At 34.4% G+C, this 26,823-nt stretch overlaps 4 protein-coding genes across 11 annotated transcripts in view; 2 read left to right on the forward strand and 2 right to left on the reverse strand.

Annotated features, from left to right (window-relative positions):
• The window catches only part of CtBP (C-terminal binding protein), a 33,055-nt gene extending 26,219 nt beyond the window's left edge, over positions 1–6,836 (reverse strand). For 5 of the 7 annotated variants that reach the window (XM_066726021.1, XM_066726019.1, XM_066726018.1 and 2 more), the window contains exon 1: positions 5,936–6,836. The gene's annotated coding sequence lies outside the window, so the exon portion shown is untranslated. Of the gene's footprint in view, positions 1–5,842; positions 5,864–5,935 lie in introns of those variants that run through there. The other 2 variants (XM_066726015.1, XM_066726013.1) reach the window with 2 other exon arrangements.
• A 117-nt stretch (positions 6,837–6,953) lies between these two features.
• Kaz (Katazuke) lies at positions 6,954–8,950 on the forward strand. 2 transcript variants are annotated; one of them, XM_066726024.1, is made up of 6 exons: positions 7,037–7,092; positions 7,245–7,344; positions 7,462–7,761; positions 7,838–8,150; positions 8,229–8,538; positions 8,621–8,950. In XM_066726024.1, the coding sequence occupies exons 1-6, from the start codon at positions 7,054–7,056 to the stop codon at positions 8,720–8,722; spliced, it is 1,164 nt and encodes a 387-aa protein (XP_066582121.1). In that variant the 5' UTR covers positions 7,037–7,053; the 3' UTR covers positions 8,723–8,950. The 2 variants fall into 2 exon arrangements, with proteins under 2 accessions (XP_066582120.1, XP_066582121.1); XM_066726023.1 differs by having other exon boundaries at positions 6,954–7,092; positions 7,245–7,761.
• A 135-nt stretch (positions 8,951–9,085) lies between these two features.
• On the reverse strand, positions 9,086–17,943 carry LOC136772841 (NADPH-dependent diflavin oxidoreductase 1-like). The gene is made up of 12 exons (XM_066726010.1): positions 17,810–17,943; positions 16,284–17,747; positions 16,121–16,201; positions 13,963–14,082; positions 13,783–13,864; positions 13,528–13,667; positions 13,310–13,455; positions 13,120–13,205; positions 12,891–13,037; positions 12,503–12,811; positions 12,231–12,433; positions 9,086–12,144 (listed from the first exon to the last, which is right to left on the reverse strand). Exons 1-12 carry the CDS (start codon positions 17,893–17,895, stop codon positions 12,009–12,011), a joined length of 3,000 nt encoding a protein of 999 aa, XP_066582107.1. The 5' UTR covers positions 17,896–17,943; the 3' UTR covers positions 9,086–12,008.
• A 1,457-nt stretch (positions 17,944–19,400) lies between these two features.
• On the forward strand, positions 19,401–25,874 carry trbd (trabid). The gene is made up of 8 exons (XM_066726011.1): positions 19,401–19,539; positions 20,072–21,101; positions 21,182–21,463; positions 21,561–21,762; positions 21,843–22,120; positions 22,199–22,428; positions 22,509–22,926; positions 23,007–25,874. Exons 2-8 carry the CDS (start codon positions 20,368–20,370, stop codon positions 23,083–23,085), a joined length of 2,223 nt encoding a protein of 740 aa, XP_066582108.1. The 5' UTR covers positions 19,401–19,539; positions 20,072–20,367; the 3' UTR covers positions 23,086–25,874.
• Positions 25,875–26,823: the final 949 nt, after the last annotated feature.

Genomic DNA, 26,823 nt, shown 5'->3' on the forward strand with positions numbered 1-26,823 from the left:
CAACACCCATGCTTGCTACGTCGAAACGGTTTGTATCGAGAATTACACCGGAAACGTCTCGACTGGAAATCTTTCGAGTTTCTCGCGGAAGATTAAATTGAGTGAGATTAATGCGAGCAGACGTCAGTTATGCTTTCTCTCTCTCTCTCTCTCTCTCTCTCTCTCTCTCTCTCTCTCTTATACTATATACACATGCGCGAAAATACACTCTTTCTCAATTACCCCTCTTCTCTCCTTTTTAGTTACTACTAACTTTTCGCCGTCGGCAGAATTACTCTTTGCCTCGTCCATCTACTCGTAAAAATTCTTGATGGGACGAACTGATTATTTTATGATTGCGTTAGCAGCTTGCTGGCAAACGAACACCGTAATAATCAACGCTTTCCAAGGATTATTAAAAAAAAACTCTTTTGTATATACACTCTTTTAGAGATTTTTTATGAAATTTACAAGTTTGTATACAGTTGCCCAAAGTATACGAGTGATTCGAGCCAATAAAAGCGTTCGGACGATTCCAATTTTATTCCAAATGATATTATTGATGTCGGGTAAGGAAGAGCGAGGCTGAAAAGTTCCGTGCATAGAAAGTCAATGTTTTGTTTGGAAAGTATGTGGTAAGTGTTTAGAAGAAAAGGATGACGATAGAGTCACAGTGTTTTTATTACTCGTTTGACATTAACCTTTGGAGTATAATATGTGTGCAAGTGGTATTGTAAGGCAGGGGCGATGACAAAAGTTTTGAACAAAACGAATCGTACGTTGAAAGGTGTGCGTGTTTTGATAAGCCCCAACAGCAGCGGTGAATGCGAGCATGCATCTGTCTATCTTGAGTGGATTGAGTGGTAGTAGGGACATCAGAAATCGATTGTCTCCCACGTTCCCTTTGAATAGTTACGATTATACATTTTCACAATCAATAACCAGTCGCGTTCGCGCCACTGGATTTCAGGAAAGGGATCCAGCCAACGGCTAACACACAGCTACATCGACGTGGTCCGATGAAAAGGACGGATCTTGGTAAACACAAGCCGACCTTTAGAATTCATTCCCAACTTGCCGTCGGAGTTTAATCGATAAACTCCAAGATACTTTCTTTTTTCTTTATTTCCCTTCTTCTTACTTCGACCGCGATCCTAAACTTAGTTGCAAAAGAAAAGTACGGTCTTTCGAGTAAGTTAAAAAATACTCGTATAACAAAGGAACGGGGGTGGGGGGGGGGGGGTGGAAGAAGATAAGAAAGAATTCCAGGGAAAGGTTGGAGCCGGAATCTCCAATGGAGCGGGAGAGATTCGTGAGTTGAAAGCAAAACGTTGAAAGGATAGTAGGTAAATTAGTAACGGGTTACACATAGCGCGCGTGATAGTTGAGTTAGGTCAGTGTTTGCTAGAGCTTATATAATAAAAGAGACTAAGCAACGGGGAAATGTAAGAGGGATAATAAATATGATAAGAGTATAAGTACGCAAAGTGGAGGGGGAGGGAGAGGGGCACCTGTTACAACTTGCAAGACCTCTTTGGCTGCTTCCCCCACTCCCCGCACCGCGCGCCGGTTTCCCCCTCCTCCACTACCGTCAGTCCCCGCTTTTCGCCACCTCCCGACATTCTTATCCCCGGTGACTACCTTTCCACAGGCCACTTAGCCCGTTACATTGAAATTTTTGCAGAGTGAGCACGACGCTGTCCCTCCGCAAAGCTGGCGCAGCATCTTTTCAAATTTATATTTTTATCGATAACCCTGCGCGCCGTTCCTCTCTTTCTCGCCGAGTTCGAAAAATCACTTGGCAATGTCCGCTAAATGGCACGGCTTGTCGAAAGTGTCTTGCGAAATTGTCGCGTGAGAATACAAACCAGGAGAGGAGGGGGGGGGGGGGGGGATATAAAGTAATTAGTAGGTTGCGACGATTCGCGAGTATTGGGCAACGAGAGGCTTTGCGAAAGAGAAAAAACTGCGTTGAATCGATGTCATAACTGCGTCTGTCCTTTGCTTGCCTCGTCCCTTTCCCCGGCTGCACTTGTAGGGATCCCGCCGAATGGACGAAGAGAGCGTAACGACGACGCTGGGAGATCGATAATAACGACGCCGCGGTTTCGTTCCACGAGCCTCGTGTACCCTGGGGCATTTTTCACGTTTTTTTTTTGCCAATCGAACTCTCGTTGTAATTGCACGGCGAAAAATAACGGGAGACGATGGAGAGGACTGGCGGGAGGGGGGAGTGGAATACTGTATATATAGAGGGGGAAGGGGGGAGTGGACAGTGGGGAGACGCAGAAACTTCATTTTGCTCCGCTTGCAACGGTTTTTCTTCGGAGACTGATCCAGAATCAACGGGTTCTTTGTTAAAACTTTCGTGGAATGAATTACACACACACACGCACACCGGCTCTCGTAGTACTCGCTACATTAAACCCGGCCACAATTTTGGCGCTTGACCGTCCTAGAAAATTCGAAGCGAAAACTACGGGGAAAGAATAAAATAACTATATAGCTTCCCAATGTTTGATAATCTTACGGATATAAAAAGTTGCGAGACTCGAGGCATAGTATTAAAAGTTGAGGAGTTTACCAAGTTAAAAAGTAGTTAGTGGTCTTTGTGGAATGTAAACTTGTTGAAACGCGCGTGAGAGCTAATTTTAGCCTTTACATTGTACAATGAGTAGAAATGCTTGAAAATTTCTCAAGTGTCAGGACGAAAATGCGCGGCTCCGTACAAACATTTATGATAGCATTTACTTATTCAATGCTTCCATCCAGCGGGGACGAGAGATTTGTCACGTCAGTTGGAACGTGCGATATCTGCAAAATATAACAAGCGATATGTATGCAGAGGTAAAGCGTGCAAGCATCTCGTATGCCCCTTTCGAGTAATTGTCCAAATAAGCAATTCTAAAGGATTGAATAAATTGTAGAAAGTAACGCGTCTCGAATATTTTAAAGGTTATTAAATTGGCGAAGAGACAAAAGCGTTTCTCGAGTTTGTGTTTCAATGTTTTTCTCCATCTGGACTGAGATTTGCGACGGACGAGCGAACAGCGTGACTCTCCTCTCTTCGTCCTTGTCGCTCAACACTTTCTTTTCTTCGACCGAGCTAAAAGAGAGAGAGAGAGAGAGAGAGAGGGAGAGAGTACGAAGGTGCCAATGAATTGCGGCAAAAGCGCACACGACACCATCGAGTACCGATAAACGACAATTTCTCCTAAGTAAGCGAGTCTGGTGATTCTCGTGGCTGACCTCGTTATGCCCACCGGTAGGTATGATGTAAGTATCAACTTCCAAGATCGCTTGCGATTTGACGAGGCAGCGCTACACACAAATACACACATTTATACGTGTATATACCACTGCCACAAACAAAGGTATGTTTACATTCGAGCAAAAGCTAATCCGTTGGCCAACTGAATTTCTTTCGTGTTTGTATAAAGAGTAACGGTTTTTTGTTTTCGGGGAAAAGTTTGCGAGCTTCGACAGGCACGTGCGATACACGCATGAGCAGGTAGCTCGCGCACACACACGAGCGCGCCTGTGTTGATTTCTAGCGTACAGAAAGAAAGAGAAGTAGAGTCGAGCGCGCGCGCGCGATCTGAATACGGGTCAGCACATCGTTGAACAAGCAGCTGGCTGTACTGTTGCTCTGTGTTCAGCAAATTACGTAAGGCCAGAACGGGAGCTCGTTTAAATACCGATACAGCAAGGAAACCTACGACGAGCTACGTACACGTATACGAAATCTACACATTCTACACGCGACCAGTATAAGGTATATTCGTTCAATTCATATCGCTGATAAATGTGTCACGCTATACTTATGCAAGCTTCGATTCGAATCCAATCGGCTTACATCGACGACTAAACTGCACACTCGGAAGTATTTTTCTGGCTCTCGTTTGCACATCCTCCAGTCGAATTTTTCAACGGCCAAATGGAAAACACGGCAAATGGCTTCCTTGGCTGGATTAATCGAGAAGAGTGTTGGTGGGGGATAATTGAAGTCGAATTAGCGAAGATATTGAATTGCGACAGTGTTTAAAAGACATACGCACCGATGTTAATTTATCGATACACAGAGAAGCAGCCACGTACAAAGGCTTGATAATGACTTTGCTCGAACAAGATTAATTCGCTTTACGCTACGGGTAGAGAAATGGTAATAAAATAACGGAGAGGCAATTAAACGATTCGCGATAAACATTGTTGTACGATAAAGGCGTATAATAAAGCATTACGCGCAAGTTCAGCGAGTGATAATTTGCTATATGTGCGCTTTAGCTTTAATGAAACTCAAGTTTATCTCGGAGCGCGCGCTGTATGAATAAGCTCCGGTGGTTATTGCGGAGAAGAATGTCCCATGATAGAGCGACGCCCGTGAAAAGGAGAACGGCGCTACGCGGCAGAGTTGTATATCACGAGATAGACAAAGAGATAAATGTATAAGTAACAGCGCGAGAGAGATACTTGGTGGGGAGAAGAGGCTAGCGGTAGAGGGGGAAGAATGGTGGGGACGCTGACAAAGTGAGCGAGCGAGAAGCAGAGAGGGAGAGAGAGATACAAATGAATGGTATTCTAGAAGCGTCCGTCCAAATGGCGGTCGTCCGTACGAAACGCACACTTGGCACAATAAATGATTTACAGCTTGCACACTACCACTGCCCAAACGCTCGTCCGTCGTTCTGACTCTCTTCCATTGATAAATAAATAAATAAAATTTTCAATGTATCGGGGGGAATAGTCATAGAAACTGATAAAGCCTGTGTAACGTTATCGAAAAACATCTCAATCAACACTCGATCAAACAATCTCTAGTTAATAAAGAAAACAAAAAATAGTTAGAATTAAATGGAAAGTGCTGCCATCTAGCAATAATTTCACATCGCTCTTACACACTCTTATGATAATATGAATATTATACGGTTAAACTTGCAATTTGCTTTGTTGTGAAGCTCAGTAGGTCAGCAGTTTTGGGAAAACAGGTTGATCCAATTTCCATGTCGAACAGAAATGGTATAGGAAAGATGCTTGGGGGATGGAGACAGGCACGAGGATCAAGAGGAAAGGACAAAAGGGAGTGAGAGGGTCTTTGAAATATTGAACCGGTTATAGTTATAAGAGTTTCGACCGAAATGGCGATCATTCCGTAACCGAAAAAGTCAACTACATTTCACACGTATACATCTTCGCACAACGGTACAATTTGACTATATATTTCAATGTTTGCGCAGTATACTTTCCCATGAAAGTTAAACTTTATCGAGGGTCGAGCGATGAGTTGGATTTTCCGGGAGAAAAGCTTTCTCGGGAAGGATGCAATTTTGTAGGAAAACTGACGGTTGTGGAGAAATAGTAGTTGCTAGATCGGGAGGGATGATGTCAGGAATAAAGTGGACATTTATAATTGAAATTGAGAAGGGTAAATAGACAGAAATCGGGTAAAAGGGTAGCGTCTATGTAAAAGAAAGGCGCGTGGTTTTAGTTGTAAGATTGGCGATGGTGGTGGTGGCGATCGGCGGCAGCGGCGTCTCCCGCCATATCACGCCAATCCCCACCACCCTTCACACACACACACACACACACGTGTATACGTCGTGCGCATTCGTACAAACAGCTGCATGCGTGTGCACACCAAACGCAATGCACTACACGCACCCAAATGGATATGCACGTACACATACATACACATACACTCCAATAGAGAGGTACGAATATACAAGATAAAAGTAAGAAAATAAATTGGACAAGCAGGCAGCAAGATCATAGCAAGGATAAAAATCCCGCGGAATTTTCTGTGACGCGTGCGTTAGTGCACGGTGCATGCGTGCGTGGATGTTGTATAGTATATACTGTCTCTCACACGGAGGCTCCTCGCGAGCGACGCACACGGCGTTCACTAGCCACGGATCTTCTCGTAGGAAAAACGAAAGGCATGGTGGGAGCACGCACTAACCTGTCGGAAACGATCCACCCTGTATTTCTTGGCTCCTATATTCCGTGATACTCCTGCCTTTAAAACACTGTTCTCTTCACTTATCACTCTTTTCTCTCTTTCTCCCTCTCTCTTTCTTTCTCTTTTTTACACGACGTTCTTACTCTATCTCCCTCTCTGTCTTGATGTTGCCTCTTTCGAGGATATCCGTGCGGCGGTAGCGGCGACTCGGCTCTCTCTCACACGGAGATTGGCGCGAGCTTAACAATGTTCACGGTTGATTTTCGATCGTCCGTGGATTTTAGCCCGATCGGGTACGAGCACTGGGGTTACGCGCGCCCGTCCGACGCCCCAGTTGATCGTGAAAATTCCTCGATTCGCCGAAAAAAGTGGTCGACGATGCGCGGAACTACGCTCGCGACTGTCTCCCTCACTGGAGGAAAATGGCGGCCCCCGGTATACTGCCGAGCGACTCGCGCGCGCCACCGATCTTCTCCGTCACCACCCGAAATCAACCGAGATTGTCCGACGATACCCGATCTTGTCTCGCGCGCCCGAACATTAACTTCACACAACTGCTTCTTTCCTTCCGTTTCTCTCTGCTCTTCTCTACTTTTCTTCTTATCCGAGGGGAAGGGGGAATCTTATCCTAATTAAGGGATGATTTATCAAATTTATCTTCTCGTTTATCGCCGAAATTATTCTCCCTCTCATTCTTTATTCGATTCATCCGTATTCTATATCTTTTTTTTAACTTTAATTGTTTTTTTTTATCCCGTGTTGTGTGTAGCATAATTTTGATTTACCAATTGATTAAAACACTATAGTTTTTTCATTTTTCTAATCAAATTTATACGGTAGAATATAAGTGCATTGTGTTTTATTTAAATAAACCTTATTTTTCCGCCATTGGGACTTAGAGCCACCTATTTTGACATCAGTGCACTAAGGTATGTGCTAGTGCTACACGCGCGCTGCTGGCCATCATATAAACAAACTGAACATCTGTAAAAGTGTTGCCTGTGATTGCAACGACGTATATATGTGTCGATGTTATATTATTGGTCATCTTTTGCTTGCCTTTTGTCAGCGTCAGCCTACACTTTATCCCAGGCTTTTAATACACCAAGATAACCAATATGTCAGACGTTAAAAGCCTTGAATATCCGACGTTAAAGGTAAATAGGAAGCTTCTCGTCTTACTTTTTAAAATTTGTCACGTATATAGAATTGTCCTTTGTTACGTTTTCATACAACAGCTTATTGAAATTATACGTAATATGAAAATTTCACAATCATCAATTAAATTATATTTCATTTTCATCTTTAGGTGCCATATGAATTATTGAACAAAAAATTTCGTTATGTCCAAAAAACATTAGACAGAGAAGTCTCATATGTTCAGGCAGTGGCAAGTGAATTGGAAAAAGGTTTAAAAGAAGGCACGACTGCTGATTCAATAAAATCACTAAGTGATGCAGATACAAGTGCAGCAAGTGCAAATTCCTCTGCTTCAAGCAATGAGAATGAGAAAAACTTGAAAACAGATGGATCCCCTCTCAGAACTGGAGATATAACACGACTTTTAGGTGGTGTAGTCGCAAGGTTACAAGTTTTGAAGAGAAAGGCAGAAGAATCTTTCGCTGAAGAGATTCAAGCAGGAATGGTATGTAAAAGAAGACTAGATCATTTGAAGGAACATGGCAATACTGCTCCAAGTGCAGTAAATCAATGGAGAAGACAAAGGCTGGATAGAATGCTAGTAGAATACTTTTTAAGAAAGGGTTATTACAAAACAGCTACAAAATTAGCTGACAGTAGTGAACTTAGAGATTTAACAAACATAGGTATTTTTATCTTGAATTATAAATAAAATAGAGACGTGATCTTTCAGCTCCTTATAATATTTTTTTTTACATTTAGATGTCTTTATGGTATCCAGAGAAGTGGAAAAATCTTTAGCAAATCATGAAACTGCAAGATGCGTTAGTTGGTGCCATGATAATCGTTCTAAGTTACGCAAGTTGGGTAGTACCATGGAGTTTAACTTACGTGTACAAGAATTTATAGAGTTAGTTCGAGCTGACAGAAGACTAGATGCTGTAAAGCATGCCCGTAAATGTTTTGCAAATTATGATGAATATCAGTTACAAGAAATTCAGTGCTGCATGGGCCAGTTAGCATTTCCAGCAAATGCTCATCTCAGTCCATACAAGGATTTGTTGGATGAGAAGAGGTAAGAAAAGTTTGTCTTTTTAATCATCAATTAAAATTGAATCGAGTAAAGATATAATACAATATTAATTTTTTTTAGGTGGGATAGATTGATAGAACAGTTCAGACATGAGAATTACAGGCTTTTCCAATTAGCTAGTCAAAGTGTATTTACAGTAGCATTACAAGCTGGTTTATCAGCATTAAAAACACCTCAGTGTTATAGTGCAAATAAGGAAGGCAGGAATCCTAGTTGCCCAGTCTGTAATGAAACACTTAATGAATTAGCTGCTCCATTGCCATTTGCTCATTGTTCTCAGTCAAGGCTTGTCTGCAGCATTAGTGGTACACCACTGAATGAGTACAATCAACCTATGATGATGCCAAATGGATATGTCTATGGTGAACAAGTAAATATATACAAGATTTTTTAAAATAAATACTATTACTTTTTAAGATCTCAACTGCAATCATGTAATGTTTTGTTTACAGGCTTTGGAAAAAATGGCATTAGAGAATAACGGGTCCGTAATTTGCCCAAAAACCAAAGAAGTGTTTCCATATAAAAAAATTGAAAAAGTATATGTTATGTAAAACTGCTAGTAAATATTGTATCTATCCTACTTATCTGCTGCTTTATATTCCGACTTGTATTATTTAATATTATATAAATATATTAAAAAAAAAGATCTATTTTTAAGGAAATCTAAAAATTAAGCTTTACATCTTAAAAATATATAAAATATAATGATAAGCAGCAGCTTCTATTAAAATGTATATTATATTTCACAATGAAAACTGCATTTGCATAGGTAAAATATATTGTTTAGTATATATATATATTTTTTTTGCTTTAATACAAAAAAAAATAAAAAATATTAAACTAAAATAGTTTGTTTTTATGGCTGGGAGCAAAATTTAACCTTCTGTTCTTATTCATTTATTTAACATTCTACAATAATTTGGGAGTTTTTAAACAATTGTATAGTACTTACTTTACTATGTCATTTTATAAATCTTAACATAATGTTTATATATTTCTTAAAGTTCTTTAAAAACTACTTATGCAGTACATTTTTCTAAAAACTGGATATAAGAATAATTAAGAGATTTCTGATGTTCGATCGAAGCAATTTCCTTTGCCATAAGAGCTATAATATTGATAAAAACTTATAATATTTCAAATTGCTTTTCTATATTGTGAATTTATAAAATATACTGATATGATTTAACTATGTAAATTATAGAAAACATTGTTCAATCCTATAATTAGAAAAATGTACTTGTTAATGAGCATTCAATCATTCCAACAATGATGCATAATATTTAAAAATTTTTAAATCTACGAAATATTTGTTTTATTATCTAATTCTGTAACACACACATTTTTAATTAATAACTAGCAGAAGCATTGGCTGAAACGTATTAATTACTCTATAATGCATGAAGTCAAATCGGAAATGATTGAATTTAATATAAAAATAGTTTTTTATATATATATCAAATTTAAATTTAATTTTTATCTGATATTTCAAATAACTTAATAGCGTCTATTGTTTATTGTCTATTTTATTTTATACGAAAGATTGTCCTTTTAGGAAGCCAGATTTATATTTCAACAAATTGAAGAAAAAAATTAATATTGCTATTAACGTTTTGTTTTGTAGAGAATGATGGCCCTAAGATGACTTAAAAGTACGAACACGTGATAAAACAATGCGTTAAACAGTTAATTGAAACAGTTATTTTCATTACTGAAATATAATATGCTCTTCATTTTCTTTTCATGCAGTGTAAAAATTTGTTATTAGCTAATAATAAGAAATGTTATAGCTTATGAGTTAGAGTTGTAACTTGGACAATAGTGCTGAGATAATACAATACTGCATCATATGAAAAAGTTTAACCATTCTTATTAGTACTATAATTGTGAAGGTATGATACGAATGAGAAAAGCAATAAGATAATTACATAAAACCTACATAATACAATCAGTCTGAGTTAAATTCATTGAGAACTTTAAAACTAAAAATTCTATTATTAAATGATAAATGATAAAAAATGTGAGTTTCTAAATAAAATGAAATTATAAGTATAAAGAAACTATTTTTATAAGTCGAAAATGATTATTAATTTTTTAAACAGTAAAAGTAATCGCTCAAGTTATTTTTTATGATCATATGTGGCATTGTACATATCTAAGAATGATAACGTGACGTTGCATTGGTTTGTATATATGTAATAAAAATTATCAGCATCATTTAAAGTGCAAGGTTTAATTGTATTGCTTCTGCATAATCTTACAGAGAACAAGATAGCTAATATAGTAGATTGAATAATTAAAAATCAATTGTGCAAAATTTTTTTACAAATTCCAATGTGACTCTTTCCTTGACGTTTTTCTTGATGAGATTTTTCAAAAAAAGTTGTTATTTACATTAACAAATTTTAGTTACTGATAATATTCTTATTGTCGTTAAATCTACATTTTCGCAATACCCTGAAATTTCATAGTATTTAGTGATTTTTATCTAAATAATTTTATAACCATAATTAGCTCAATGAGTTATTGCTCTACATCGTAATATTAAAGCTTCATTCCTTTCAGTTGTGGATTATTTCGAATATTTAATATACATGATTTAGAATACGTGATACAAAATATTCTTATTAGTATTAAAAATTAATAAAGCGCTCTATATAAAGACCAATTTTTTATCATTTAAGAATATTGGACTGCTGGTGAGAAATATATAAATTTCTCTTACTATATTTGTGATTGCATATAGCATAACTATGTATTCACTAGTCAGCTTTTAATCATTAGAAATGTGAAACGTAAATATTATATCGCGAATGCTTTTATATAAAGATATTAAATTTTATCTTATGTAATATTCCATTATTTAACATTAGTTTACAAACGCGATGTAATTGTATAATGGAAAAAGCAGAATGGATTAATAGTAAAAAGTAACAGTATAAAGGTAAAAATGATTACAGTGTATAAAAATTGAGTACAACCTTATAAAATATATTAACGTGTATGTAGAAATATTATAAGTCTACTGAGACCTACAACAGTTATTCAGGCGAAAACAGACTTATCGCGGACATACGGATTTTCCATTTTAATTTTTAATTCTACTAAAATTATTGTAAAAGTAAAAAGATTGCTATAATTCTAAATGTTTATCTGTATTATTCAAATTAAAGTTTAACTATATAAAAATTTTATTATTCTATTTTTGTTACTTGTATCAATAATAAAGAGAATGATATTTGTTCTTGCTATAAATTTGCTTGTAATAAAATGTGATATAAAGCATTCAATAAAACTGTTTTTTTCCGCTATGCGCTTATATAACAAGTTTAGCTAAATTACGAATAGCATTGTTGGTAATAATTAATCTGCTTTAAAAAAACTGCTTGGTCCACACATTCTTCAAAACTGAAGAAAAATAGCAATTGTGAACTATTATGCTCAAGAATTAATTTTTGCTTTTGTAGATCCTTTCTACGTTAAATTATTCTCTTTTTTGTGTACAGATTTTTTAAGGCATTTTAATTTTTTCTATTCGTTAAGTTTTTACCGCTACATAAAAACTATTAAAAAACTTTCAGTTTATTTAAATTTTTTTTAAAGAATCATCATCTTTTTTTACCAAATAAACGCATGGAAACAACCTTAACAACGCTTGCATATGAAACTAACGGAATAATTAAACAATTATGCATTATCGTATTTTCTTTTTTAATTACTCTAATATAATCATTTTGTCAATTATGCAAACACTAAGTTAATTTGTTTTTTTTTATAAAGTGACCTAATGTTCAGGAAAACTTAATTTCTTCAAATATTAATAAATAAATGCAGTACTTAGTATATGGCAAATGATATGTTAGCGACTGTTATTGGCATTACCATTGAGAATAAAAGTCCAAAGAAGATTCCAGTAATTAAGCTAGCTGCTGCAAACATACCAGCTGTTGCAGCATGTTGAGGTTCCACAGTTCTAAAATTGGGGTGTTGTGATAATAAATTTCTATTTATAGTATCATATGTAAAAATACAAATATAAATTTCATTTGTGTCACTTACCCTGGACAATACATCATGGATAATGAAGAGAAATAACCACTTGTCAGACCCATCAAAACAGCAATGAAAAAGTATGCCCAATCATTATTTATCAATACTGGAAGTATTCTCTCTGTTTTAGCAGGATGATAATTACAGTACAAAAATAATGGGATAAATAATATTCGCAAAACCACCGGGATTATTAGATATTTCTTGCTTGGCTATAAAAATGAATATTCAATTAAATTTTTTTGCCTCATTATATTATTTTAATTGCTATATGAACTCACCCATTGTATCAACGATGCAATAGAGCTACCAATCATAGCTGTAACGTTAAAGGTCAAGAAGCACATTACGCTAGCATAATAGTCGGTGGAAACGATAAAATTTTCGTCCGAACGCTGAATATCCGATTGTACGGAAGGAAATAAAGAGAGAGTAATGAAAAATATGAAGAATGTATTAAAACATTGGACATAGCACTGTTTAAATATTCTCCAATATGGCGGTGTATAGCTTTTTGATCTTGATTTATTCTCCAGCTGTTTTTTATTCATTTCTTTCTCGTGTAATAATTCATGATAACGATAGAATCTCTGAAAACGATAATCTTACATGAAGATTTGTCCCTAAATATTGTTTCATCTTAAATAAAATAACGAAAATAAACCTTACGTTTATTGGGAGTGCAAAATATGTATCAAAACAAGCTAGTAATATGAATAAAGCTGTTATAAAATAATAAATTGCAGCAGTTCTTATATTTGGTGCCATAATTTGTGCAAGAAAATTGATTATTGCTGTCAATGTTCCACTGATATTCTAAAAGAAAAAACCTGTTATTTAGTAATACATATGGTGTATAACGCGATGTTATCAGATAATAATAAAATTTTATATTTACCGCACCCAGGATTACCGCTCCCGGGTATTTAGCAGGCAATTTTGCAGCCATACCAAATACAGAATTTTGATAAATACCATTGGCAGCTAAAAAGTATTAAGTTCATTAATTAGGTAGTTTTTTTTCTTATAAGTATTTTTTTTTTAAACAAATTGCAAAATATAGGTAGCTTTCCAGTAATTATACTCACTGTTTAAAATAACAACAGATATCATGGTAATCCAAAAGAATGCCCCAGGCCATTGAGAGCTGTCAGTCATTGCCAAAATTACAGTAAAAACAAATACCAATACCTGAATGAAGAGGCCCCATGCTATACGTGTCGTTAAATTTCCCCTATAAAGTTATATATCATATTATTACCAGAAACAATGAATTACAAATATTAAAATATGAAAATATATGTACCCTAATTGCACAAAAATGTTAACCCAATTAAATAATAAATTTGGTATTTGAGCTGCAAATCCTAAATATGCAAGAAAATTTGTTGCATAATTTGTGTCAATTCCTGTATATTCATTAGATAATTTGTAGTCAACAAAATACTGAAAAATCAAATAAAAGCTGAATTACTAAATATATATAATAAAGAGCATCCTTCTGCTAACATACTATGGAATTAACATTTACTGATATAAGTCTATGCAAAGAGATTCTTACATTCTTGGCTGTTATAAACATGTTCCATGGCATCAAGGCACCAATTCCATGAAGTAGCATAATAAGAAACACTAATCTCAGTCTGGAACAATTTTCTCTCATTAATCTTTATATTATCAGAGCATTTTTAATAAATAAAGTATAAAAGATTAGAATATGTAAACTAATAAATTAATTTACCTATCTTTAGGAGGATTTATTTCAAGGTCAGCTCGATCCATTGTAACTCCTTTAAAATTTAATTCATCATTTGATCTACCTGTTCCCTCCCACCCAGGTGATAAGCGTACAGGCTCTGTAACTTAAAATATAATGAGAATAAAGTATTTTCACCTAAAAAAACATGCTTGAAAAGATACTGTATATTAATTTAAGTCACATGAGCAAGCTAGTGGTACTAATTCAGATCAATTTGTTAATTTAGATAGGACTTTGTGCTCAATTGATGAATCTTTATATGGGAAACTTAGCAGATTAACAGTAGTATTAGCAATCATGAAGAATTAGTTACTACCATAAGACATTTAAAAGTGTTTTAAGATACCCTAAAAGGACCTACAAAAACCATAAATAAATAAATCATGACAACTTTTATTTATAAACTGTTTATTTGTCCTTTTTGTAATTAATAGTAATGTGATTCAGAGTAAACAAGCAATGTAAAAAATTAAATAAAAGATATGAAATGCAAAAAAAAGAATTGAAGATTATCTTATCATTTAATAAGAATGAAATGAACTTTGTAAGCCTGTGTAAGCATGTAAGTACCTTGGGCACAAATTTAGATATCTTAAAGAAATTTGACCCCTATAATCACAGATAATAAAAGGCTTCAGAAAGAATTTCTCTTAAATTACAGTATGATATGTATCTGGATTTATATACCAAACTTAATATAATTATTAAACATATATAATACACATTTATCTACAATATTAAAAAAATCACAATAGTAATACAAAATTACTTCTTGAATAAAATATTTTGCAAGAGGTGTTAAATTCTATACCAAAGGAATGCACTATAAGCTTATTTCTTGCTTTTTTGGAGACAATAAAAATGGGAGAAATATATATTCCAGGGATAAGCATACCCTATATCATGCATTAAATTAAGAGTGCAAATATTTATTGAAATATATATATATATATATTAAAAATCACAAATATTTGTTAAACAGCTAAAGAGATAACATTAAAAAAGAAGACTTTACCTTTTGAAGGGACAATTCGTGCTCCATTACTATCTCTTAAGAGATTATGTTCCTCAGGAACAGCTCCAAATTCTTTTCTAGTATAACTGCCCGCCATTTTTCGTTTGATTGTTAAATGTAAGTGAAACGAAATTATTTTTTACAGATCTCTTAGCATATTGCAATATAATCTCAATGCTTTAAAAAATATTCCGATATTTAAGAGACTGATATTTTATTGTTAAATCATTTGTAATCTCTTCTTTATATTGTTATTATATACAACGTATAATTTATTAATAAAATTGATAAGTTTTTCTGATGCTTAAACCTTTTTAAAATCTCTTTTGAATTAATAATTTTTAAATGTAATTTTACTGAGACACACGGTACGCGTACGCCACACCATTTTTGTACTTTATTTTTCTAGGTTAAGTTGAGACGAAGCAGAGCTCTTTTATTAACCCTGCGCTGCTCCACGCTGTACGATCACTGACGGTGATATACGACCGTTCACGAATCTTCATAAATTTCATATTCTAAGTGAACACCGATATGACAGTATCAGATACAGTACTATTTGTATTGTTTAAATAACTGTTTATGAAGATTATGAAAATATAGGAATTTATGTTTATTTTTTATGGAATGATTAAGATTTTCCATCGTCACTCGTGAAAGAATCTTTATATATCATTTTAAAATATAGAGCTTAAGCTTTTCAAAAATCTTAATTTATATTGGCTTACATATGAAAAAAGTGAAGGCCTGTTATACTTACTTCGTATAATAAGTTACAACAAAAAAGTTAAAATTAAAATTGAATAATAAAAATAATATATTTTTGAATGAAATATACCTCTTCAAATAAGTATAACATCTGTTTATTTAAAATTTATATATAGAAATTTTGTATAATTCTGTGTTACATAAGCACAATTAGTAATAATTGGCTGCATATTGTTTTCTTCGCTATGTGTCAATAAATTATGATTAGCAACTTAATTCCAAGTTTCTATTTGATACAAATTATTTTTCTGGAGAATTTTAATATAATTTGTGGCTTCTTCCATTGTTGTATCACCACATTCTTTAATTATATTTATGAGTTCTTCCTGCACATTCTCTGGCATATTTTTTGAATTTCCTGCCAAATAAATACGTGCTTCATTGTTTAATAATGACCAAAATAAGTCTTTTTGTTCATGAATAACATGCTGCACATATCTATAAAAGAAATAAAAATATAAATACTTAATGACATCACAGTGTTTAAAATTAAATAGTATCTTTTAGTAATAACATTTACATCTTGTAATCCTGATCTCTTGAAAATGCACAAAATACTTTCAAATTGTGTAAGTTGGATAATTTGTCAAAATCCTTCTTACAATGGTAATCTTTGTCTTTATTTCTACATCCAAAGAATAAAACGCAATTACTTAGATCTTCATTTAAAGCTGCTTTTTCCAATAAAAGAGACCTAAATGGTGCAACACCTGTGCCTGGTCCTATAAGAATCATCGGTTTTTCCTCTGCAAATTTGAAAGTGCCCTTTTCTATCCAGAAAATGATTTTGTCTTTAAATTTGAGTGCAGCCAACCAGTTGGAGCATAGTCCAAATCTTGGCTCTACAAGTTTGGTATGATATTTGACTACTGCTACCAAAATATGGATTTCATTTTTTGTATCTTTACAGCTTGATGCAATACTGAAAGCACGTGGTTTTATAGGGGACATAATTTCAAAGAGTAGCCTGATATTTAATTTGCTAGTAGTGTGTGGAAAATCTGATAAAACTTCTAAAATGTTTCTTCTGGGCCTATTTATGTAACTGTACAGTTCATCTTGGCCTTCTACCATAGTAAACTCATGCAATTTCTCTCTTTCTAAAGGGTTCTCACTTATTTGAGATAAAATTTTCATTGTCGACTTTCTTGGTTTAAAATTTAAATCCCAATATTGCTCTACCAGCTGCCACAAAGTCAGATTTTGTTGTAACACGTATGGAACTTTTATTTCATTTTCTGTTACCTGTACTAACATGTCTGGATATAAGTGAACATTGTTATTATTCAATATTTTAAAAAACTTATCTACTTGCTTAATTGAATTTTTTGGCCGAACATACAATACATCTCCTGGTTTATACTGTATATTATTGTATTCTATTTTAATTAATCTCACATCTTGAAAATGATTTAATGCAGTAGTTCTTGTATTTTCAATCACAGTTCCTACCTTTTTTTTACTCAATAAAGATAACTCTTTCATATAAATATCACCAGTAGAAGTTTCATAAATTGATAAGTCTTTAGAATTTCTATTTACTATGTTTACATTATACCTTTCAATGATCTTGAAATTGTTTCTATTTAATGAAGAAATCTTTAGAACATTGCAAATATTCTTCCATAATTCTTCTGTCCAAGAAGGCACAACGGCTTCTATGCCTAATTCATGCTGATCATCTGCTAAACCAATAGGTAATAGTTCGGTTCCACCTAATTGCAATAGTCTTTTATTCAGTTTCTTGGCAGCAAAGTTATACTTTTGATAAGAACTATCGCCAAGTCCTAGCACACCAAATCTTAAATTCATTAATAAATCAGCAGGTAAAGTTTTGCGCAATAAAAATCTCCACAATTGTTTCATATTTGCAGGAGGTTCTCCCTGTCCAGTAGTAGCAACAACAAAAATCATTATCCTTTCCATTTGTAAATGTTGAATATTATATTCATCCATAGCCGATACTGTGCATCTTAATTCCTTGCTGTAAATAAAAAGAATTTTTTAAATAGGCAGATAAGTTTAAATAACCCGTTAGACAAATACCTTTTGGCACTTTTCCATATTTCTTCAGCAATGTCCTGAGCAGTACCAGTCTCACTGCCATACAATATAGTGATACTATCAGCCATTGTTTCAATTATTAATCCGCGAGTAGTTAAAAGCTCAAGGGGTACAAAATATTTATACAAAAATATTTTGTTGAAGGAAAAGTGTATATGGGCAAATAGTTTGGGATTTTCAGACAGACCAGCTGATAAATGAATGACGTCATAAATCGAACAGCAGACGATATCGGAAATGAGCAGAATTTAAAATTCGAACAGTTGATTGCTACATCATCATTAAAAGGATCTTTTTCGGTAATGGACAGATCATAGGAGTAATTCAATGCTAACAATGCTAATCTTATTTAATCAAATGTCAAGGATAGATGTCTAGGGTAAGTTCTCAGAGCTTGGCACTTATCCCGAGATATTTATAAATAAAAAATTTAGTCTTCCCGTGCGCACTGCGAGAACAAATCCTGCAGTTTGAAAAGTAGTGTGGTAGAGGTATATAATAATTTTTCTCGTGTAGATCTCGTTACAATGAAAGGTGTTATTACTGGTAAACTATCAATAATCTGCAATTTATGATATAAATATAGTAATACAATTTGGAAAAATTTTACAGATTTTTGAAAATCTTCACAGGCGATTGAGAGAAAACTTTGGAACAGAAAGAGGTGTCAAGGGCAATCTCCCGAGAGCGTCTTGGCGGAGAGGAAAGAATCTCAAATGCCGGAAGGGGATAGCTGATACTGATATAGGACCGGTCTAGTCTAACCTAACAAATTGATACAGTATGCACGGAGATAAATCAATGGAAATAAGGAAACCGTATTTCGAATAATACAAATAGATTTGCTGAGTTATTCGAACGAAAAAAGTGTGTTATTCGTAGGTTAGTGGCTTCGCGGCGATTCTTTAAGGTGACATAACAGAAAAGGGGTGGGAGAAGTTGGAAATGGATGAAGCGATTGCAATGTTGGCTGCATTGGCCGTTTGCGGATGACTGTCAAAACCCACTATCCATCCGCACTTTCCCATCCAGCCAGCGAAGCACAGCAAAAAGTCTGTAGCATTTTACGCTAGCTGGTGGTTAGAGAAGGAAAGACTAACGATGATTGTGGTTAATTCGTGAGGAGAGGCGCGTGTTGGGTTTTTTCGGGAGAGTGCGCGTCCCTCTAAAGCGGTTAGTGAATGCAGGGTGACGTTTTGTTTTCATCACCGTGCATCTCGTACATCGGGAATGGAAATTTTGGAAATTGGTTGGTCTTCTTTGTAGCTGGCTCTGCCTTTGACAAGGAAGAAAGAGGAAGAGAAGACTTGACATTCGTGTTGAAGAAGGAGGCGCCGCGATCCGTTATCTCTTACTCACTCACTCTCTTTCTCCCCCCTTTCCTCCTTCCCCCCCTCTTCTCTCAACCAAGGTAATTCCTGCCTTAACCTATATTTCGATAAATAAGCCTGTGGTGGATTCCTGACTATAACGCAGCAATAAAGTAATCTTCGACTGCTCTTGCAACAAATCACGATAGACAGGCGATCCCAATAAGCTTTTCAATGGAGCTTGCTCGCGCGTGACAACAACTTTTGGGACACCAGGCTCTAGTTTTGCCAGGTAGCCCCTTTTAATGCTCCAGGCAATTTAAACTTCATTCAGCAAACACTTCATTTTACTTCATCTTTTTAATTAACATGACGCTTTAACATCAGAAGTAAGCGTCACAGGTCAGTAAACGTTTTTGATCTTTACTAATCTTTAGTTAGATTTATCGTCAAATCGTTTGTCCTTATTTTCATTATTACCGTTAAACTCGCTTCTACCCTATAAACATTTCATGTGAATTCCTTCAGTTTCAAGTTTAGATATTTTTATTTCATATTTTTTTAGATCTTTTATGTAGTATTTAATCAGTTCTTCATTTTTTAATATTGAAAGTTAGATTTGTTTTCTTTGCTAAGCCTTGCTCAGTGTTTATTAAATAATGTATAACTTCCTGATATGCTTTTTTTACATGTATTAGGAATAGTTAAAGTTTTGATATTTATGCCTGTGTGCTGAAAGTGGAGTATTAGCATAAAAATATAGAATAAATAGTTTTGATATTCAAAGCTGGGGTTGTTCCACCTATAGGTCTTATTTGAATTAAACTGATTGTAGTTTGTGATTTTTATCAAACAGATAAATTTACTGTGACATTGGAACAATTTTAGCACTGACTAAGAATGTAGTATTTATATGTTATTTGTTTTTTTACAGATCTCATTGGCTGCTTACCTCGATATTGTTGTGGCAGCTACAGTTTGGAAGCTTTTAATCAAAATGCCTGCCATTTGACATATATTTTGTTACATAACAACAATAGGAATTCTTACTTATTAAAGTAATCTTTAATCAGTATTGTGTATAAACAATATACAATTTATCTCCTTGCGAGAAATAAAAGTTCTGCAATCTCCAAGGATTGAAAATATATTTAATTAATATATTAATAGGATACCGTTTGTACGGTAAAAGCCACAAAATTTCTTAGAATTCCAAAATATTTGTTTAAAATGAATAGTAGACTTGAAGAAACAGAGGGAAAGTGGACTTGCGAATATTGTACCTATGAAAATTGGCCTTCGTCATTAAAGTGCACAATGTGTAGAGGTTCAAAGCCATTATTAGGAGAAGACATATACCGTTTACGGGATACAAGTCCTCATAGATCAGGGTCAAATGTTGCTTCGGGACCTGTGTCTCGTATAAGTCCTACAGATTCATGCAATCAAAGTCCACAAAATTATAGTCAAAATGTACGTTTATCTGGCAAATGGTCGTGTGGTATGTGTACCTACATTAACTGTGCAAATAGCACGCTTTGTGTTCAATGTGGAAGTCGAAAACCTATAGGGTTGAACCAGTCAATACATTCTATAGCTTCAAATTTACATGAACAATTAGCACCTCTTAGACTTGGAGAGCAATTACCTAACTCTGGATCGAATGTGCAACTAAATCCTCCCCCTATAAATTTGCACCCAGAAAGATATAATATTCAAGCAAATATGAACAATGAAAAATGGTCTTGCTTAGTATGTACTTACGAAAATTGGCCAAAAGCCACAAAATGCGTAATGTGTGGTCATGTAAAAGAAAAAGATAGGAGAGATAAGTCTGCTGGTAATATAGGTCACATTTTACCAAGTCCTGAGAGGGATCATAATCAGCGTGGTTTACCTTCACCTCCACATGCAGCTTATATACATCAAAATCAACGAGATGAAAATTTAGCGACGGCAAGACGGTGAGTACCAATGTTTTTCTTTGTTTAGAATAATATATAAATTAAAAAGAAATATTAATATCTATATTATATTTTGTTAGGAGTTCTCATAGATTTACGGATAGCAGAACAGATAACCTTCCAACACCACAGTCACCTAATAATTGTGATTACGAACGTAAATTAAAACAGTTAAGACGTCACACAGATCGGTGTTGGTTAAATGCATGCCTCGCAATTGTGGAAGGAGACAATGCCCCTGTCGAAGCATATTTGGCAAGCGGTGGAGATCCCGCCCGTCAGCTAACGCATTCGGAAGTATTACTTCTTAATCGAAGTAGTGCATTTGACGTTGGCCATACTTTAGTACATTTGGCAATTAGGTTAGTACATGAAGCTCGTTATACGTTTTTCCTGATCTATTTTGCGCTGTTCTTATTAAAATATAGCGAAGACTAATGATTAATTATCATTCCTCAGATTTCAAAGAGAGGATATTTTAGCTACATTATTATCACAAATTGAAGGATCTGGCTCAGGTGTTAAAAGAGTGCCAAGCTATGTAGCACCAGATTTGGCTGCTCAAATAAGAAGACATGTAACTAATAGCATAAGGCTAAGAAAAGGTTCTTTTCCTTGTTATTTTGTCACAGATATGGCAACTTTTGCACTACCTGCTGAGGTATGAATACGAAAAATGTTATGGATAACAAATCACGTGCTCTTTATCTTAAAGTAAATGTAATTATATTTTTATTAAAGGTTGAAGATTTACCAAGCATTGTACAAGAACAAATGCTGGAAGAGTTATTGGACAGAGAAGCACAGCAGCAATTGGAAGGTGGTGGTGGTGAACCACCAGCATTAAATTGGTCTCTAGAGATTACTGAACGCTTAGGTAGTCGTTTACATGCACTTTGGAATAGATCCGCGGGAGACTGCTTATTGGATTCTGTAATGCAAGCTACTTGGGGTGTTTTTGATCGAGATAATGCCTTGCGGAGTGCGCTCGCTGATTCCTTGCAGCAGGCGGGTCAATTGTAAATGAATCTTTTGTATACAGTTTCTTTTATTCTAAAAATACCACGTCTATAGCTTAAATTCAATTTATCTCGCAGTTTTTACCCACGATGGAGGGAATATGAAGCATCCCAAGCGTCTCGAATGTTAGCTTTTACTCTGGAAGAAACGCAATGGCAAGAAGATTGGGAGAGTCTCTTAGCAACCGCAGCTCAACCAGGGAGTGCTTTAGAACAATTACACGTTTTTGCTCTTGCCCATATTTTAAGAAGACCTATTATCGTCTATGGTGTTAAATATGTTAAAAGTTTTCGCGGCGAAGATATCGGTAATTAATTTTTTTTCTCTTCCATAGATCTTTAAATCTCTTACATTGTAATTTAATATACATTTATTTTGTCTTAACAGGCTATGCGAGATTCGAGGGTGTTTATCTTCCATTCTTATGGGAACCATCATTTTGTATTCGTTCTCCAATTGCGTTGGGTTATACACGCGGCCACTTTACAGCATTGGTTCCTATAGAACCTTATTCGTCATCGCGTATACCACCCCTGACATCTCACAGTGGTAACAGTCCTCTCCAACAACTTCAGATACAAATGCAAACTACCTTCATGCCACTGATGGATCGGGAACATAAACTTTTACCAATTCACTTTTTGACCTCTGAAGAAGTAGGCCGTGAAGAATCGATATTAAAAGAATGGTTAGATGTTTGTAGAACCGAAGGTGGAATTCTTGTAGCCCAACAAAAATTGCACAAGAGGCCTCTTCTCGTAGCGCAAATGGTTGAAGAGTGGTTAAATCATTATCGCAGGCTCGCGTGAGTACAAATAGAATTCAACTATAAAACATTTGTCAGCCTGATAGTGCGTTTTAACGGTTTCTCTTTTATTTTTACAGTCAAACCAATAATGCACCATTTTCAAGACCGACTACTTTACAAGATTACAGTAGTGATGGTGATACGGAAGATGAATAAAGTGATCCGATTTGTTAAAGGTCCGATTAAAGGTAAAACGACATTTATCTTGTGTGTTTTATCAGTAAGCACAAAGCTTATAGTAGAACGCAGGATTTTTAAGATCCGCAGCCAGTAAAAAACTATGAAGAAGCGCTCTATTCATCCTCCCACCATTCATAATATTACCGAAAATATACTGTGCGAGCCAAAATCTTTTAAAATTATAGGCTACTGGGTTTTTAAATTTGTATTAATACATATGTATTTGATACTTATGGATTAATATTTCTTTGTATACAAACTTAAATCTATTGGTATATAAATTATTAAACTTTTGCTCTGTAGTCTATAACGACGGGTTGTAACATTACTCCGAGGTGTAAAAAGTTCGAGTGATCAGTAAATTAGAAGACTTTGAAGAAAATGCTGAATTTTTATCTAATGTTTATTGCAAATATCTAAAAAAATCGTTTTTATTCCTTCCTGTGTTGCGTTTTTGATAAATATGCATAAGTGAAAGAGATGGGGGAAAGGAAATAGAGAAATTGTGTGTATACGTGTATGTAGGCGGTCGTGTGAATGTTTGTATGTAAGCTTGAGAGCGAGTTTAAAATGGCCTCGTTGTATTATAAATGTCATTCAAGAAATAAAAATTACTTGGTAGAGAATTTCTAGTGGACAACTAATACAGAAAATTTTCGAGATATAATGTAATGCTTTGTCAATTAAGATTTAAATCCACGATTATATAATTGTTAGCATAATCTTAAACGCAACAGCCGGAATAACAATTAACAATTTAATAGTATCTTGCTTAAACGAGGAGATTGAGTTATTTAACGAAAGAACGAAAATATTGTGAGTGAGTGAGAAGAAGAAAGATATGGAGGGCGGGAGGCATATATTTGCAATTGATTCACGGTTAAAGCAATTATTCTATTGATTAAAATGTGTATGAATGAAAGTACTTGAAGGCTCCCGTACACACCATGTGATCTTTAAAGATAGTAAGTAATAAATACAAAAGGGGCGTTTTGTGTATAATTGTCTTTAAATCGTGTTAATCTCGAGCTGTGTTATAATTAGCGTTATAAAAAGTAAAGCCGAATACAACGACGCATTCTGCAGCGAGAGACAGGGTTAAGCGTTGTTTTTCCTGTTACCGTTTCCGGTGTAATTAACTTAACAGAGTACGACTTTAGCTGTACTTTCCTCTATGCGAGAAATCTTGTGCGTTTCCATTGATCATGTGGCCCTCGTTATTGGAGATTCCTTGAAATTACTATTAGATAAAACAAAAAATAAGGCGATTAGATGGAAAGAGAGAGAGAGAGAAAGAGAGAGAGAGAGAGAGAAACCAATGAGAATACTACAAACTACGCGAAATGCGCATCTAGTACCGATTTATGTCTGAGTATGCAATTACGTAATTTTATTATAAATGGATGAGAAGGATTTATGTCATATGCTTAGCCAAATGATTGAATCTAATCAAAAAAGTACAAAATATCGTGAGAGGAAATGTAAGAGTTTCTTTACAAGCGTTACACTATTCACACACTTAACTTTAACCTCCGTTTCTACTAATCCTAATGTAGCTTCTAGTCTTTGTTAGCACCGTCATATTTTTTTAATCACGAGCGATATGTGATTTATTTACGTACTATCGACAAAAATGCAAATTAATTCCTAGTTCCAAGGTGTTACAATTAGCGCCGTGTCTAAAAAATTAATATACACTTGCAATAAATAAAAAAAATGAGATCTTATTTTTATTAATATGATAATCATTGTTATTATTGCTGTTATTATTATTATTATTATTATGAATAATATTATTATAGAACATTATGCTATCATTCGCATCATTAAATGATACGGAGATCCTATTAACTTATTTGAGTTGTGAAGAAGGAAAACGTCTATTTTTATCATATACATTAAAAAAAAATCTCTATGATTGGACACGGTGTCTTCTAATATGCGGGATATAATACTATATACATATATGCATATATGTACACACGCGTTAATGACGATGCTCCGGAGGTGTTTTTTTCCAGTTAAGTGTTTCTCGCTCGTTGTCCGAATTTAATCGGCAAGTGATAAAATCATAAAGTTTTAAGAATTAAAAGCAGATAGAAGTCTATATTAATATAGATTATATTATATAGATTATATTAAATAATATATCGATGTACAATAATTCTAAATAATGTTTTATTATTATTAATATTCTAATTATTATTATTCTAATTATTGTCATTATTATTACAATGATAATGATTTTTATTATTATTATACAAGCAGTAACAAGAAGTACCGAGGTGAATCAATAAATAGTAGATTATTTAACGTCCTTTGAATATCAATCCTTTTTACATAGATATTGCAATTAGAGCTAATTCGTGCTTCTTATAGTTATGAATTTTACCAAGCATAGTATTTCCACATTTACATCACTTGTTATTTGTACAAAATAATTTTATATTTAACTTATCAGAATGGAGAATACTATTTATAACAGAATTGTTTCATTTGTATTTTTTTGTTTGAGCCCATATATGTTAATGAATATTAGCTTAAACGATTACAGTCGCTGTTTTATTTTGTGGCCACTTGCAATACACAGTTGGATTTTCATCTGTGAACCCTTGGTACAGAAGGCACCCTAAAAATATGCTCTTATTTATAGGAATCAATTTTATTCCATCCATTTCATTTTTATCAAATTTTCACCCGAGAAGAAAGCAATTGCCCCAAAATGGTTTCTCATAAATTTGCAATTATATTTAAACGTTCGAACTGGTAGAGAAGTCAAAATTTAAGTGGAATATTGGAAAATTAAGCAAACGGCAGTAGTAGAATGTCGATTCGTTAGACATTGCGCAATTGGAGTTGGTTACGTTCCAAGCGTAAAGTCTTTAATTTGATTTTAAGTATCCTCCAGCATAAAGTGCAGAAGTCGGTCGTCATAGTCCATAACTGATTTCATAAACTCAGTCACTGCATCGAATAAATATAAGAGTTTTGAAATTGGCAAAGATTTTTAATATGATTTAAAGCATGTCCTAAGTAGGGTAAATCGATCAGGTTGAAATGTCTCTAAATAGGCTTTACATTAACGAGTTTTAATTTTTTATAAGACATTTTTATCGTTTTAATTAATTATTTTTTTCAAGGGATAACCTCATTAAAGTGCTACTGAAATTTTTAGGAGGACATTCCGTCCAGAAATTCTCAACAATAAATTTCTCGTTATTTATTATTTTATTAACAAAAAAATACTAAACTTTTCTCGAATTATTATAACGAGTATTGATACAGCCTGCGATAAATGTAGCATAAAGTTTGAAATGAAAAATAATTGAAAGTTTAATGATGAACGAGTTTAATTAGAATAATAATCTGTAATCGTACAATGCAGAGATTTCTTGTCAGTTGTTTCTTCGAGTAATAAATTTGATCTTCGGAAGTAATTCGGCGGGTCAAACGGATCAACTACTTTTACGATCTTTTATCCATACATATGTAGGAAAACTGCCCGAAGAATCCAAGGGAGTTTTCGATATTTCGATTTGGCCACTTTTTTATATGGCTAAAACCGCTATTAAACTCTATGCGTTTTGCGTGACTTCAAATATATATTTTGAGTCAACCTTTACATACCATATATTTATTCTCCGCGCGAAGAACCAACAATAGTTACACTTTTTACATTTTAATTCAATTGGCTTTCATCAATAAGCAACGCGA

The sequence above is a fragment of the Prorops nasuta genome, unplaced genomic scaffold (genome assembly GCF_024137725.1).
Source record: "Prorops nasuta isolate Cenicafe-Biocafe unplaced genomic scaffold, Cenicafe_Pnas_1.2 PNAS00004, whole genome shotgun sequence".
Classification (NCBI taxonomy): domain Eukaryota; kingdom Metazoa; phylum Arthropoda; class Insecta; order Hymenoptera; family Bethylidae; genus Prorops; species Prorops nasuta.

What these genes read in the sequence shown, in the direction of transcription:
- Kaz (XM_066726023.1), top strand. Translation starts at nt 7,054, where the DNA reads ATGTCAGACGTTAAAAGCCTTGAATATCCGACGTTAAAG. An exon ending in TAGAGATTTAACAAACATAG is followed by an intron (nt 7,762 to 7,837) that starts GTATTTTTATCT and finishes TTTTACATTTAG; the next exon opens with ATGTCTTTATGGTATCCAGA. An exon ending in GATATGTCTATGGTGAACAA is followed by an intron (nt 8,539 to 8,620) that starts GTAAATATATAC and finishes TTTTGTTTACAG; the next exon opens with GCTTTGGAAAAAATGGCATT.
- LOC136772841 (XM_066726010.1), bottom strand. Translation starts at nt 17,895, where the DNA reads ATGGCTGATAGTATCACTATATTGTATGGCAGTGAGACTGGTACTGCT. An exon ending in TGTTTATAACAGCCAAGAAT is followed by an intron (nt 13,668 to 13,782) that starts GTAAGAATCTCT and finishes TTGATTTTTCAG; the next exon opens with TATTTTGTTGACTACAAATT. An exon ending in GAGCGGTAATCCTGGGTGCG is followed by an intron (nt 13,038 to 13,119) that starts GTAAATATAAAA and finishes TTTTTCTTTTAG; the next exon opens with AATATCAGTGGAACATTGAC.
- trbd (XM_066726011.1), top strand. Translation starts at nt 20,368, where the DNA reads ATGAATAGTAGACTTGAAGAAACAGAGGGAAAGTGGACTTGCGAATAT. An exon ending in AATTTAGCGACGGCAAGACG is followed by an intron (nt 21,102 to 21,181) that starts GTGAGTACCAAT and finishes ATATTTTGTTAG; the next exon opens with GAGTTCTCATAGATTTACGG. An exon ending in AATCATTATCGCAGGCTCGC is followed by an intron (nt 22,927 to 23,006) that starts GTGAGTACAAAT and finishes TTATTTTTACAG; the next exon opens with TCAAACCAATAATGCACCAT.